Source organism: Myotis brandtii, unplaced genomic scaffold, assembly GCF_000412655.1.
Source record: "Myotis brandtii unplaced genomic scaffold, ASM41265v1 scaffold2271, whole genome shotgun sequence".
NCBI lineage: Eukaryota > Metazoa > Chordata > Mammalia > Chiroptera > Vespertilionidae > Myotis > Myotis brandtii.
Window position 1 is genome coordinate 74,424 of NW_005358524.1, and position 13,706 is coordinate 88,129.

At 47.4% G+C, this 13,706-nt stretch overlaps 1 protein-coding gene across 2 annotated transcripts in view; it reads left to right on the forward strand.

Annotated features, from left to right (window-relative positions):
• Positions 1-918: 918 nt before the first annotated feature.
• The window catches only part of LOC102242249 (HLA class II histocompatibility antigen, DRB1-4 beta chain), a 37,838-nt gene continuing 25,050 nt past the window's right edge, over positions 919-13,706 (forward strand). The window contains exons 1-6 of one of the 2 annotated variants that reach the window (XM_005866288.2): positions 919-1,095; positions 3,415-3,684; positions 6,429-6,710; positions 6,931-7,041; positions 7,684-7,707; positions 7,987-8,319. In XM_005866288.2, the coding sequence (XP_005866350.1) occupies positions 996-1,095; positions 3,415-3,684; positions 6,429-6,710; positions 6,931-7,041; positions 7,684-7,707; positions 7,987-8,000 (801 nt within the window). In that variant the 5' untranslated portion in view covers positions 919-995 and the 3' untranslated portion in view covers positions 8,001-8,319. Of the gene's footprint in view, positions 1,096-3,414; positions 3,685-6,428; positions 6,711-6,930; positions 7,042-7,683; positions 7,708-7,986; positions 8,320-13,706 lie in introns of those variants that run through there. The other variant, XM_014539741.1, reaches the window with a different exon arrangement.

Below are 13,706 nucleotides of genomic sequence, written 5' to 3' on the forward strand. Positions count from 1 at the left end.
AGCACCGTGGCATGGCGCATTGTCTTGTTGGAAGAAGCCATCTCCATTGGGATACACCATCAACATGACAGGATGAACTTGATCAGCAACAATACTTAGGTATGTTGTGCTATTCAGACGTTGTTCCACATGAATTAAAGGGCCCAAATCATGCCAGAAAAACATGCCCCAAACCATAACACTGCCCCCACCTGCTTGAAGGGTTGTACTCATGCATGTGGGGTGCATGCTTTCATGCTGTTTCCACCAAATTCTCACTCTGCCATCTGCATGATGCAACTGGAAAGGTGAATCATCGGACCACATGACTTTTTTCCAAAGCTCAACTGTCCAATCCTTGTGTTCCTGTGCTTGGGTAATTGTCATGGTAAACAACCTGCTAACCTATTTATAATGGTCCTGCCCTCTAGCAACTTCAGCGCAAAATTACAGCTAATTTGCCTACAGACGTCAGGTGGTCATAATAATCTGGTCACTCAGTGTATATATATATTATTTCAAAAATAAACATTTTAAAAAATAGGACAAAATAGAAGGCCTCCTAACTTGCAATCACCTCCCTCACCCTCAGCTCCCAGCACACTCACTCATCCATTTGCAAAACAGCTCTGTCCGCAGTGAGAGAGGCGAATGCCCCCAAAGGCTCCAACTTGTGTGCTCATCACCGACAGCGCAGAGCTGCCTCACAATAGGGCCCAACACAGTGTTTCTGACACAACCAGACCAAACCTTCAAAGCACTAAATCAAAGCAATGCTTTCAATGCAGGAAATTTTAAATTTCAGAAGAGGACCTTCCTACTGAATCTCTCACCAGCAACAGATGATGCTGTTCATCTCTGATGTTCAATGGTTCTCAGTACTGAGATGACCCAATCCAGGAACAAAGAAATGAGTTCATCAGTTGGTGTTCTGGGGAATGTGGGTGGAGAAGGGTCACAGCCCTCACTGAGTGAGACCCCCCTGCTCCCTGCCCCTGTCCTCTCTGAGCTCCAGCATGGTGTGTCTGCGGTTCCCCGGAGGCTCCTGGGTGGCCGCTCTGACGGTGATGCTGATGGCACTGAGCCCTCCCCTGGCTCAGGCCAGGGACACTCCACGTAAGTGCACCTTGGGGGTGAGCTGTTGTGGGGGAGGAAGAAAGGGAATTAGCTTTGTCACTGTGCCCAGGCCATGTCCATTAGAAAATGGTGGCATTTTCTTCAGTGGCCACGTTCCTTTACCATATGGATCCCAATTCTTTCCACCACAAAAGGGGCTGGTGCTCACCACTACGAGATGTACAAGGGGCTCCATGTATCTCAGCCATTTCTTCTCACCTCGCCTCCAGTAAACCTACCCAGCCTCGTGTCCCCTTCCATCGGGGTCTTGACTGGATTGAGAAATAATGATCTCAGACTAACTCCCACCCAGTGCTCCATTTATTTTATTGAGTTATCCACCAAAGGAACATCTCTCTGGCATTTTATGGGGAGTCAAAGGAATTAGAGAGTCTCTCTTTGAGGATCCTGTGTTCTGTCCTCAGCAGAATCTGTGATGTTGGTGCCTCTCCCTACTATGTGAGATGTATCAAGGGGCCTTCCCCACCATCTCCTTTGCTTTCTCCATGAACCCCTTAAGAAAGAAAAAATTCAGAGCAATAAAAAAAAATACCCCAGGGTTACAGGCCATCAGTTCAAGGGGTTAGGGAGCTGTCCCTGAGGAAGTGCCATTTGAGACACATGAGACCTGGATGATGAGTGAAGCCACTGTGAGAAGATCTAGGGGAACTAGTGTCCCAGGGAGAGGAAGAGGGAGAGGCCACAGTGTGGGAACTTGTTTACCCTGTTTAAGGGGCAGGAAGAAGGCTAGCGAGGCTGCAGAAGGCAAGCAAGTTGGGGAGGGTGTCATCTTAGCTGCTCCCCTTCTGAGGGACCTGCCTATAGAAATGAGCATCCCCATCTGGCCAAGGCTGGTAACCTGATGCCTCCTGGTATTACTGGGAGCAGGAGGCAGTTAGAAAGTAAATTAGTTGGGACTCTGAATGGGAGTCAAATGGCCGTGGCTGTAGCTGCGACAGTAAACAAGCAGTGGGCCAGTGGTTGGTTAGCAAGGCAAAGAAACAGGTAGATCTTGGTCCTGAACAATTTTATTTTGCTGGAAAAATAGTCTGCACTGGAACCAGATCCCTAAAGAACATAAATTCCGTATAGACCAAGTCTTTCCACAGACACAATATTGGCTAAATTTTTATTGCGATTCCCAGCTGCTGCATCATCAACAGTGGCTTTTCACCCAAGACTTTTCAGATGGTTCACCACCCCTTCCCCTCCTTCCCAGCCCTGGGACGTCTGCAATATGTAAAGCCATGTCTGGCTGTCACACGGGGGTTTCTCTGACAACTGGTGGGGATGCCGTGTGCAGCCCACTGTGTACAGAACACCCACCCCCACCTCACAGAATCATCTGTTCCAAACGTCAATAGCGTTGAGGGTGAGAACACTGCTGGACACCGGCTGTTTCTGGAAATTCTAGACTCACACTTTATACACACACTCACCTTCCAATACAGCTCTTCACGGTTTATTAAGAAAAAACTAAACAGTTACACAAAGTGACCACTTTCTTGTTGAATCCATTCAATCAATTGAAGCTCAAGATGTTGATTTTTACTTTGCCTTCTGTGATGTTTGTCAAAACGTCATGAGTTGTGGTCACTGCATCTCTGCTGACCTTCCACACCTCTCCTTCATGAGTCATGCATGGTGGTGACCCCACTGTCTGGGCTCAGAGCCTGTTCTCTGGTTTCCCAGGAGGCACATGGGTTCTCTCAGGCTTTGCAGGTGGCATTGTCTTCACCTGAGATGTCCCTCCTCCCCCACATACAGCAACCTTCCCCCACATCCTGTCACTCAGAGGCCCTGGCCCCGCCCCTGATGGAACTTGGACCCTGTGGTCCCTGCTCCAGGCGCCCCTTTCCTTCCATCTCCCTCCTGTGTGGATGCACCTGTGGTTGGGTGTGATTGGCACTTTGGTGAATTCTAAGCTGCAGAGCGGAAGGCGATGCCCGGTTTCCTTCCTGGGTCCTGGAGCAGCTGGGGCCTGGCAGGAGGTCCCCTGCCCAGGGGTGACAGGAGGAGGCGGGTGTGGGGAGGGAGAGGCTGGAGGTGAGGAGGGGATGCGTCTAGGTGTAGGCGGTGATGGCACAAGTCCTCGCCCAGCCTGGAGCCGGGAGCCCGCGGGGCAGCCCAGTGGGTGCCCAGGGGCTGAGGGTCCCAGGGGTCTCCCTGCCCTGCGGCTTCCCTCCAGCCCCAGAGGAGGGGCCCCGGGTGCTGGCAGTGGGGGTGCAGGGTCCTGTGTCCCTACCGCCTGGGCTCCCAGCATTGGGGTGCGTCGCCATCTTCTCTCACCAGCGTGACGGGTTCTTCCTGTCCCGGCAGCAAATTTCCTGCAGCAGGTTAAGGATGAGTGTCATTTCTCCAATGGGACGGAGCGGGTGCGGTTCCTGCTGAGATACATCTACAATGGGCAGGAGTATGTGCGCTTCGACAGCGACGTGGGGGAGTACCGCACTGTGACCGAGCTGGGGCGGCCATTCGCTGAGTACTGGAACAGCCTGGAGGGCGAACTGGAGCGGGCACGGGCCGCGGTGGACATGCTCTGCAGATGCAACTATGGGGTGTCTAAGGGATTTCTGGTGCAGCGGCGAAGTGAGCGGGGCTGCGGGGGGCGCGCACAGGGCTGTGAGGAGCACCCGTGAGGGGCCTATGGGCGGCTGTGGGGACCCTGTGATCCTGTCCTGCGTAGGGGTGTTTCCCGGGGTGCCCACTGTCCTGTCAGGGGAGGGTTTGGGGAGCAGCAGGGAAGGATGAAGGTGCGGAGTTGGAGGTGAATGTCGGTCTGTCTTGGCCAACCCGCCCCCCAACCCTGAGCCCCTGGAATAGGGGTGCTGGGTGCACAAGCCTTTCCCTGGGTGGAGGATCAGGCTTGGTTGTGAGGGGCGGGGCCTCCGAGGCACCTCTGGCCTCTCTGAGCTCCTTTTAGGTCTAAGTGTCTTGTTCCTCCCTCAGTGCCCTGTGTTTACAGAGGGGGTGATGGTGAGCCAGGTTCTTTTTTTTTAAATTAAATCTTTATTGTTCAGATTATTACATTGGTTCCTTTTTTCCCACCATAACTCCCCTCCACCCAGTTCCCACCCCACCCTCCGCCCTCACTCCCCACCCACTGTCCTCATCCATAGGTGCACGATTATTGTCCAATCTCTTCCCGCACCCCCCACACCCCTTTGCCCCCACAAAAAATAGTCAGTCCATTACCTTTCTATGTCCCTGATTCTATTACAATCACCAGTTCATACTGTTCATCAGATTATTTATTCACTTGATTTTTAGATTCACTTGTTGATAGATGTGTATTTGTTGTTCATAATTTGTATCTTTACCTTTTTCTTCTTCTTCCTCTTCTTAAAGGATACCTTTCAGCATTTCATATAATACTGGTTTGGTGGTGATGAACTCCTTTAGCTTTTCCTTATCTGTGAAGCTCTTTATCTGACCTTCAATTCTGAATGATAGCTTTGCTGGATAAAGTAATCTTGGTTGTAGGTTCTTGCTATTCATCACTTTGAATATTTCTTGCCACTCCCTTCTGGCCTGCAAAGTTTCTGTTGAGAAATCAGCTGACAGTCGTATGGGTACTCCCTTATAGGTAACTGACTTTTTTTCTCTTGCTGCTTTTAAGATTCTCTCTTTGTCTTTTGCTCTTGGCATTTTAATTATGATGTGTCTTGGTGTGGTCCTCTTTGGATTCCTTTTGTTTGGGGTTCTCTGCGCTTCCTGGACTTGTAAGTCTATTTCTTTCACCAGGTAGGGGAAGTTTTCTGTCATTATTTCTTCAAATAGGTTTTCAATATCTTGCTCTCTCTCATCTTCTGGCACCCCTATAATTCGGATGTTGGTACGCTTGAAGCTGTCCCAGAGGCTCCTTACACTATCTTCATATTTTCGGATTCTTTTTTCATTTTGCTTTTCCGGTTGGGTGTTTTTTGCTTCTTCGCATTTCAAATCTTTGACTTGATTCTTGCGCTCCTCTGGTCTGCTATTGGGTGTAATATTCTTTATTTCAGAGCGTGTATGCTTAATTTCTAGTTTCTTTATCATAGCATCGAGGGTCTCATTAGTTTTCGTGAAGCTCTCCAAAAGTTTATTGCAAGCCCTCAAAATTGCGTTTTTTAGCTCTATATCCTCCATTTCTGTCATGTTTTTTTGTCTCCGCATTTTTTATGCTTTCTTGGTGCACCCCCTAGTGGTCTTTGTGCGCAGTCTTGTTCTAGTTGAGCCTTGATTGTTGTAGTTAATACTAGAGGGATTTGACCACCAGGCCGACCATAAAGGACACACTCAGGGGGAAGATTCAGTGAGCACCAAAGCCCCATTGAAGCAAGTCTTGCCACATAAGGGTGTCTCCAGCACAGAAGTTCTACCACTGCAGACACAGCTGATTCTCACAATCAATTGGCCTGCAGGTTCTAATTATAATTTTGTTACTTAACACACTGATGTCACATCTACACAGGATGACAGCATTTAAGTAATTACATGTTAACTGTTTAGAGTTCTGAGAATCTACTGTGCATTCTGTTTTAATCTTATTCATTATTGCCAAACACTCAGGTGAAAAATTGTTTTTTACTTTAAATTTATCCTTCTTTGAAGTCTAAGGTTATTGAACATTTTTCACGTTTGTGTTGGCTAATGGCTGTTCCTGCTCTAGGAATGGCCAGTTCCCCGTCATCCCTGGGGTCCAGGCCTTTTTCTAAGTGATTTTCCAGGTCCTCCAGGCAGCAGGACGGACACTTTGCTAACATGGATTCAGCATTTCTCCACCTCCTGACTTGTATTTTGACTCTGTTCCCCGGTTTCTCCCTCTACTCTCCTTATGTTCTCTCTCCATATGTGATAAACAGCTGACATACAGTGACGGCTGCGTTCCAGCCGCTGTTGTACGTATTTCAGGCCCATTGATCCTCATATGTCCTTAAGCGGTGAGTTAGTATTACCACACCCTTTGCAGGTGAGGAGCTGAGCAGAGAGGATCTCCCAGGATCAGCCAGTAAGAGGCACAGCCTGGATGTGACCAGGCAGCCCTGCCCCAGAAATCACACTGGAACTCACACACTCTGTGCCTCGCAAATATTTGAAAACACTTCAATTCAACAATGAGGAACTGTTTCCAAATGTGGAAAATCCCCCAAATTTCTTCATGGTCTCTCAAAACCAGTGGCCTGGGCTGTAGGCAGAGATTCAAGGCCCATGGTACTACCTCCTGCGGGGCAACAGGGCAGTTGAGTGGAGCTGCGGGGGCCTGGAGCCTGGGACTGGAGACGAGGCCAAAGGGGTGCAACCAAGGGGCCTGCCTGTCTTGCTCACGTCTCCCTCTGCCTTCTCTGTCCTAGCTGAGCCCACAGTGACCGTGTATCCTGCAAAGACCCAGCGCCTGCAGCACCACAACCTCCTGGTCTGCTCCGTGAATGGCTTCTATCCGGGCAACATTGAGGTCCGCTGGCTACGCAACGGCCAGGAAGAGGAGGCCGGGGTGGTGTCCACGGGCCTGATCCGGAACGGGGACTGGACCTTCCAGACCCTGGTGATGCTGGAAACAGCTCCCCGGAGCGGGGAGGTCTACACCTGCCAAGTGCAGCACCCCAGCAGGACCAGCCCTGTCACCGTGGAATGGAGTGAGACGCCCTCTGACCTCACACGCCTCCCCCCACAGGGGCCTTTGCTTGTCCCTGAGGGTCAGGGTCCCCTCTCTCCACACCCCATTTTCTTTTGCTCATGTCTCTCCTTCTGCACAGGGCATAGGGTAGCCCTGAGATCACTTCTGTGAACACCCATAGCCCTGGGAGGCCGCCCTGCCTGCCCTGCTTTGAATTTCCCACACTCTTCTTCTCTCAGGGGCCCAGTCTGGATCCGCACAGAGCAAGGTGCTGAGTGGAGTCGGGGGCTTCCTGCTGGGGCTGCTCTTCCTCGGGGCGGGGCTGCTCATCTACTTCAGGGCTCAGAAGGGTAAGGAGCCTGCTGGCAGCCGAGGCTCTGAGATGGTGGGGGGAACTGGGGCTTTGCTGGGTGAGCTCTGGGTATGGCAACAGCGTAGAAGCCTCTCTTTCCCTGTCGGTCTCACGTTCCCTGGAAATGCAGAAATAACCAGCTCCCGGTTCTCAGGGTGGAGACATGAGGAGTCATGGCTGTGGTGGTAGAGACGGGTTAACACGCATCAAGATTTGGGTGCAGATCCTGGGGTACACATAGGGGCAGGCCCTGAGTCACTAACATGACACTGGATACTGACGACTTCGGGGTCACTGCTTACAGCAGGGGTCCTCAAACTTTTTAAAAAGGGGGCCAGTTCACTGTCCCTCAGACATTCCACACATGCGCACTGCGGGCCCGGGATGAGTCGGCTGCTAAGAGGACAGGCAGCGGCAGCAAAAACACCCTGCCGGCTGGATAAATGTTTTCGGCAGGCCAAAGGTGGCCCGCGGGCCGCAGTTTGAGGACCTCTGGCTTACAGCTTCTGCCCTGGGCTCTGCTCTGGTGTCAGTGGGTGGGGGTGCTACTAGAGAAGCTCAGGTGGCCTGGGCGGGGACCCTGTGTTTGGGGACACACTTACCTTCCTATCTTTAAGTGGCATCTTCCTTCCCTTCCCAGGACACTCTGGACTTCAGCCCACAGGTAACGCTCTCTAATCCTCTCTTAGGGATGCATTCGGTTTCCCTAGAACAGAAGGTGCAGGGGACCAGCCAGGGGACAGGTAGCGGGGAGCCTGGGTGTGGCTCTGGCGGCCTCTTACCCTGCAGGGTCTCCTCCCGCCTGGTGAGAGGCAGCTCTAAAGCAGCTTTGGTTTCTGTGGCCTCAGAACTTTTCTTCTCACTTGGGAGCCACAGCAGGAGGCCTGGGTGGGCCGCGCCCCTGCTGGCTGGGCCTGGGAGCAGCACTCTCCTCTGTCTGCAGGACTCCTGAGCTGACGTGGCCATGGGAACAAGAGCAGGAGAGAACCTTCTGTCAGGCCCCTTCGCAGCCTGAAGAGGTTTCCTGCTGGGCTCTCACTCCATAAGAAGATCATCCTCGGGCTGTGGCTGGGTCCTGGCTCCTGACCCCCAGCAGCTCCTCCCTGCTGGTTCCTCCCCGTCCTGGACCTGGAGGCCCCAGTGTTGACTCCAGACCCTGAGCTCCATCCCTCCCTGTCCCTGTGTGTTCAACCCTCGCTGTCTGCTGTGCACCTTAGCTCACCTCTGCCCACATTTCTTTACAAAATGTTCCTCAATTAAATATGGAGTGAGATCATCTGCCTCACAGGCTTCCAGGGCAGGAATTAGGAAGAAAAGGTTTCCTTGTTCCCATCCTGCTTTTTCATGAGTTTTCCCTCCTGTAATCAGCCTGGTTCCTGAGCCAGGAGAGAGCCTGCCATGGACCTGAACACGGTGGAATCCTATTTTAGTGTTTCTCTTCAGGTTCCTTTCCCCTGAGATACAGAGGGGACAGCAAGTATAAGAAATGCAGTCTAGCCCCAATGGTGTGGTCAGTGGTCGAGTGTCAACCTATGAACCAGGAGGTCACCATTCAATGCCAAGTCAGGGCACACGCCTGGGTTTCTGGCTCAATCCTCAGGGGAGGGCATGCAGATGGCAGCTGATCAATGATTCTCTCTCATCGATGTTTCTAGCTCTCTCTCCCACTCCCTTCCTCTCTGAAATCAATAAAAAATATTTCTTTTTTAAAAAGAAAAGAAAAGCAGTCCACTTGTAATGATATGATGTCTTCATTGTTTCTATAACCATGTTCATTTCACTCTTTTTCTGTAAATTTTTAAAAGAAGGTACCTAAACCCGGTGCCTCTTGAAGTCCCCTTTATTTGACTAATGGTGGATTCTATACCTCAGTCTTTTTGTGACTCAGATAAAATGCCTGCTGTGCTGACTCTGCCTTGAGATGCACCTTCCCCATGAGCAGGTCCCGGAGGCCATCAGGACAGAGCTGCCACTCTAGTGGGAAACGTGCGCTTCTGAGGCCTCCAGCTTGTGTGGCAAACTCACTGTCTGTCACAGGAAACCCTGTGTGGACCTGATCTGAGCATCAACCAGGGCCCCTGCTGGGCACCCAGGGGAGCGTGTGGCTCCCTGATGTGCCACCAGCATGCAATCCTCTGCTCTGGAGGGAACGTGAGAGACTCCTGTGGGGTGGCCTCCCAATGCGTGTGAGCAAAGAGCAGCAGAGTTTTATGCAGCATCTTGTTTAATAAGACAGAGGAGGAGAAAGGACATATAGATAAACCTGCTCATTTCATCTGCCTATTTATTTTCTACCTACCAGTCATCTATCTATAGAAACAAGGGATGGATTTTTTAAGTTGTTGTCTGCAGGGCAAAATGGGGGAATAGGTTGAAGGAATCTGTACTTTTCTGAATATACATCTTACTTAATAGTTTTAACTTGAGGAACATTCCAATATTTTATGTAATAATTTCATTCCAAAGTTTTAAAAGGCAATACACAAAACAAACAACAAACTATAGCAATAGAAACAAACTGACAAGAAGGAGATGATGGGAAAAAGCTAAAACAGTAAATCAATTAAGGGTTCCCAGTCCAAGAGGACAGTGAAGGAAAGGCCTGAACTCACCTCTTCCCATTTCACATTAAATTTCCACCTGCAAACAGAGCAGCTCCCCCTGGAGAAGAAAGGAGGGCTGACTGACAACTTCTGCTCGACCAACAAGAGAGAAATCCCATAGACACAGGGGAGAGAGACAGAGACATGGCACCATGGAAACCCCTCCCCCAGCACTGACCTGCAGTGGGCAGGGATCCCTGAGGGTGTATGTGCAGACTCGCCCACTCTGGGTAAAGTGAAAAACAGTGGCTGAAAGGACACCTAGACTATAAGGAGGGAAATCCATTTACTAACCGAGAACATCTGCAAGTGGGAGGGGAACTGCAGGAACCAACTGTGGTGTCAGGGGCACCGGGAAGATCCAGTCATTCATTGACAGTCTCCCTCCCCCTTGATCTCATGGGCAGGACATTATTCAGGTGCTTCAGACAGCCAGCCTTGGTGGTCAGGGTGCACACCAGGCCCAGGCCCCAGACCCCAGTTTCACACCAGCTCTGTGGTTTGTCCCCAGGACTTCCACTCCCACTCCAGCTCAGGGCCCCTTACGCACAGGGCTCCCCATGGCCCACTCCCACTGCAGCTCCGGCCAGCCTGCTATATACACCTGACTCACACAGTCTACAAGGAGAGGCTCCTAAACAAGTCTCTCCTTCAAGCCTGGGAGAGGTCGCTGTTTCACCTAATTCATAGAAACAAACACAGAGAGAGCGACAGCCACAAGGAGGAGACAGAGAAATGTATTCCAAATAAAGGATCATGAAACATAAATAAATACTAGTAAATAAAACAGACATAGGCAATTTACCCGATAAAGAGTTAAAAGTAAACACTAGTGATAAGTATGCGCAATGAACTTGGGATAAGAATAGATGAATTCAGTGAGAACTTCACGAAGACATAGAAATATATGTAAAACAACCAATCAGAACTGAGGAATACGATAATTGAAATGAAAACAAAAATGCTCTGGAGGGAATCAACAGCAGATTAGTTGAAGCAGGAAATGAGTCAGCAAGCTGAAAGACAAGGTAGTGAAAGTCAACCAGAACAGCAAAAGGAAAATAGTATTTTCAAAAGTGAGGATTGTTTAAGGGATCTGTGGGGAAACATCAAGTGTGCCAACATTTGAATCACTGGAGTCCCAGAAGGAGAAGAGAGAGAGAAAGGGATGTAAAACCTACTTAAAGGGATAATGACTGAAAACTTCCCCAATCTGGTGAGGGAATCAGACATCCAATTCCAGAAAGCACAGAGACTTCCGAACAAAATGAACCCAAAGAGGCCCCTATCAAGACACATCATATTTAAAATGCCAAAAGTTAAAGAATCTTAATGGCAGCAAGAGAAAAAGCAGCTCATTATGTACATGGGATCCTTCATAAGACCATTAGCTGATTTTTCAGCAGATACGGTAATGGCACAAAATATTCAAAGTGATGAAAGGCAGAAACCTACAATCAAGTATACTCTATCCAGAGAAGTTAGCATTCAGAATTAAAGTAGTGATAAAAAGTTTCCCAGATAATCAAATGATAAAAAGAGTTCTCACCACTCAGCAAGCATTTAAAGAAAAGTTAAGGAACCTTCTTTAAATGGAAAATACCAAAACTAAAACAACAAAATTTTGGAAAGAAAAAATTTTCACTGATAAAGGCAAACAGTTGTAGGTGTAGCAGATCAACCAATTATAGAGCTAGAGGAAGATTAATATACAAAAGTGGTAAAAGCATGTGTAACACTGTAATACATTAAGAGACACACACACAAAAGATGTAAAATATGATGTCAAATACATAAACATGGCGGTGAGTAAAAAATGTAGTTTTAGAATGCATTTGAGCTTAAGCAACAATCAACTTAAAAAACATTGCTATAAACATAGCTTGTTATATATGAATCTTATGGTAACCCAAAACCAAAACTCTATAATACATACAGTTAAAAATGAAGAAAAAGAACCCAAACAATGCACTAGGAAGTCATCAATGTACAAGAAAAGAGAGCAAGAGCCATAGCCAGTTTTGCTCAGTGGATAGAGCATCAGCCTGTGGACGGAGGGTCCCGGGTTCAATTGCAGTAAAGGGCAATCACAGTTGCATGCTCCTCCATGGCCCAGGATCTGGTCAGGCTTGTGCAGGAGGCAACCAATCAATATGTTTCCCTCACATCAATTTTTTTCTCTGTCGTTCCCTTGCTCTGAAAATCAATGGAAAAACATCCTTGAGTGAGTATTTTAAAAAAAGAAAAGAGAAGAAGAAAGTAAGAAAAGAACTACAAAAGCAACCAGAAAACAATTAATAAAATGGCAATAAGTATACACCTAGAAATAATTACTTTAAGTGTAAATGGACTAAATAATACAATCAAAAGACAAGGTGATTGGATGGATTCAAAAACAAGACGTGTGCATATGCTACCTATAAGAGACTCGTTCAGTTCGAAAGACAGATACAGGCAAAGAGTGAAGAGATGGAAAAAGGTATTTCATGAAAATGAAAATGAAAACTGCAGTAGCAATAGTTATGTCAAACAAAATAGACTTTAAAACAAAGACTGTAATAAGAGACAATAAAGGGCATTACATAATGATAAATGGATCAATCTAACAAAAGAACATAACATTTGTAAACATCTATGCATTAAACATTAAGAGCACCTAAATATTTAAAGCAAATATTAATAACATAAAGGTAGAGTTGACTGTAACACAATAACATCAGGGAACTTTAACACCCAACTGACATTAATGGATAAATTATTCAGACAGAAAATCAATATAGAAACAATGGTCTTAAATGACACATTAGAATAGATGCACTGAACAGATACAGAACATTCCAGCCTGAATCAGAAGAATATACTTCATTTTCAAGTACTCGTGACCATTTTTCTAGAATAGACCACATGCTAGGCCACAAAAAAGTCTCAATAAATTTTTTAAAAATTGAAATCATATCAAGAATCTTCTCCAATCACAACAGTATGAAACTAGAAATAAATCATAAGAAGAAAACTGGAAAAAAAAACACATGGACACTAAACAACATGGAACTAAACAAATAATAGGTTAATAAAGAAATCAAGGAGTAAATAAAAAAATATCTTGAGACAAATGAGAAAGAAAACACAACAATCCCAAATGCTTGGTACACAGCAAAAGCAGTTCTAAGACAGAAATTCAAAGCAATAGACCTACCTCAACAAACAAGAAAGAATTCAAGCAAACAATCTAAACTTACACCTAAAGTAAGTAGAAAAAGAAAAACAAACAAAGCCCAAAGTGAGTACAAGGAACAAAATAATAAAGATCAGAGCAGAAATAAATAAAATAGAGACTAAAAGAATAATAGAAAATATCAATGAAACTAGGAGCTGGTTCTTTGAAAAGATAAACAAAATACATTAAACTTTAGCCAGACTCATTAAGAAAAAAAGAGAGAAGACCTAAATAAATGACATGAGAAACAAAAATTAGAAAGTGACAAGCAACACCACAGAAATACAAAGGATTATAAGAACACTAGAGGCCCAGTGCATGAAATTAATGCATGGGTAGCATCCCTAGTGGCTGCCAGCTGCCAGCCGGGGCCTTCCTTCATTCTGCACAGTCCCCTGGTGGTCAGCGCATGTCATAGCAAGCGATCCAACTCCTGGTCGGTCAAACTCTCAAGTGGACAGTTTGCAAACTCCCAAGGGGACAGTTTGCTTTTATACATATACTAGAGGCCCGGTGCACAAAAATTTGTGCCCTCGGGGGGGCGTCCCTCAGCCCGGCCTGTGCCCTCTCGCAATCTGGGCCCCCTTGGGGGCCCCTTCCCCTGGCTGCTGACACCAGTTTTCCTCAGGCGCCCGGAACCCAAGCCTTCGCTCTTCGCCGGGAGGGTCCTGCACGGTGAGCGAGGGGCTTAGGTCTTTTAAAAATACTTCTGAATGTTTGGTAAATAACCCTGTAGGAATCTACTTTCTGAAACATGTTGGTTGTTAAGGGCTGATTTGGGTAATCAACAAAATGTATGTTAAAATCCTAATCCCCAGAACCTCAGAATGTACCTGTATATGG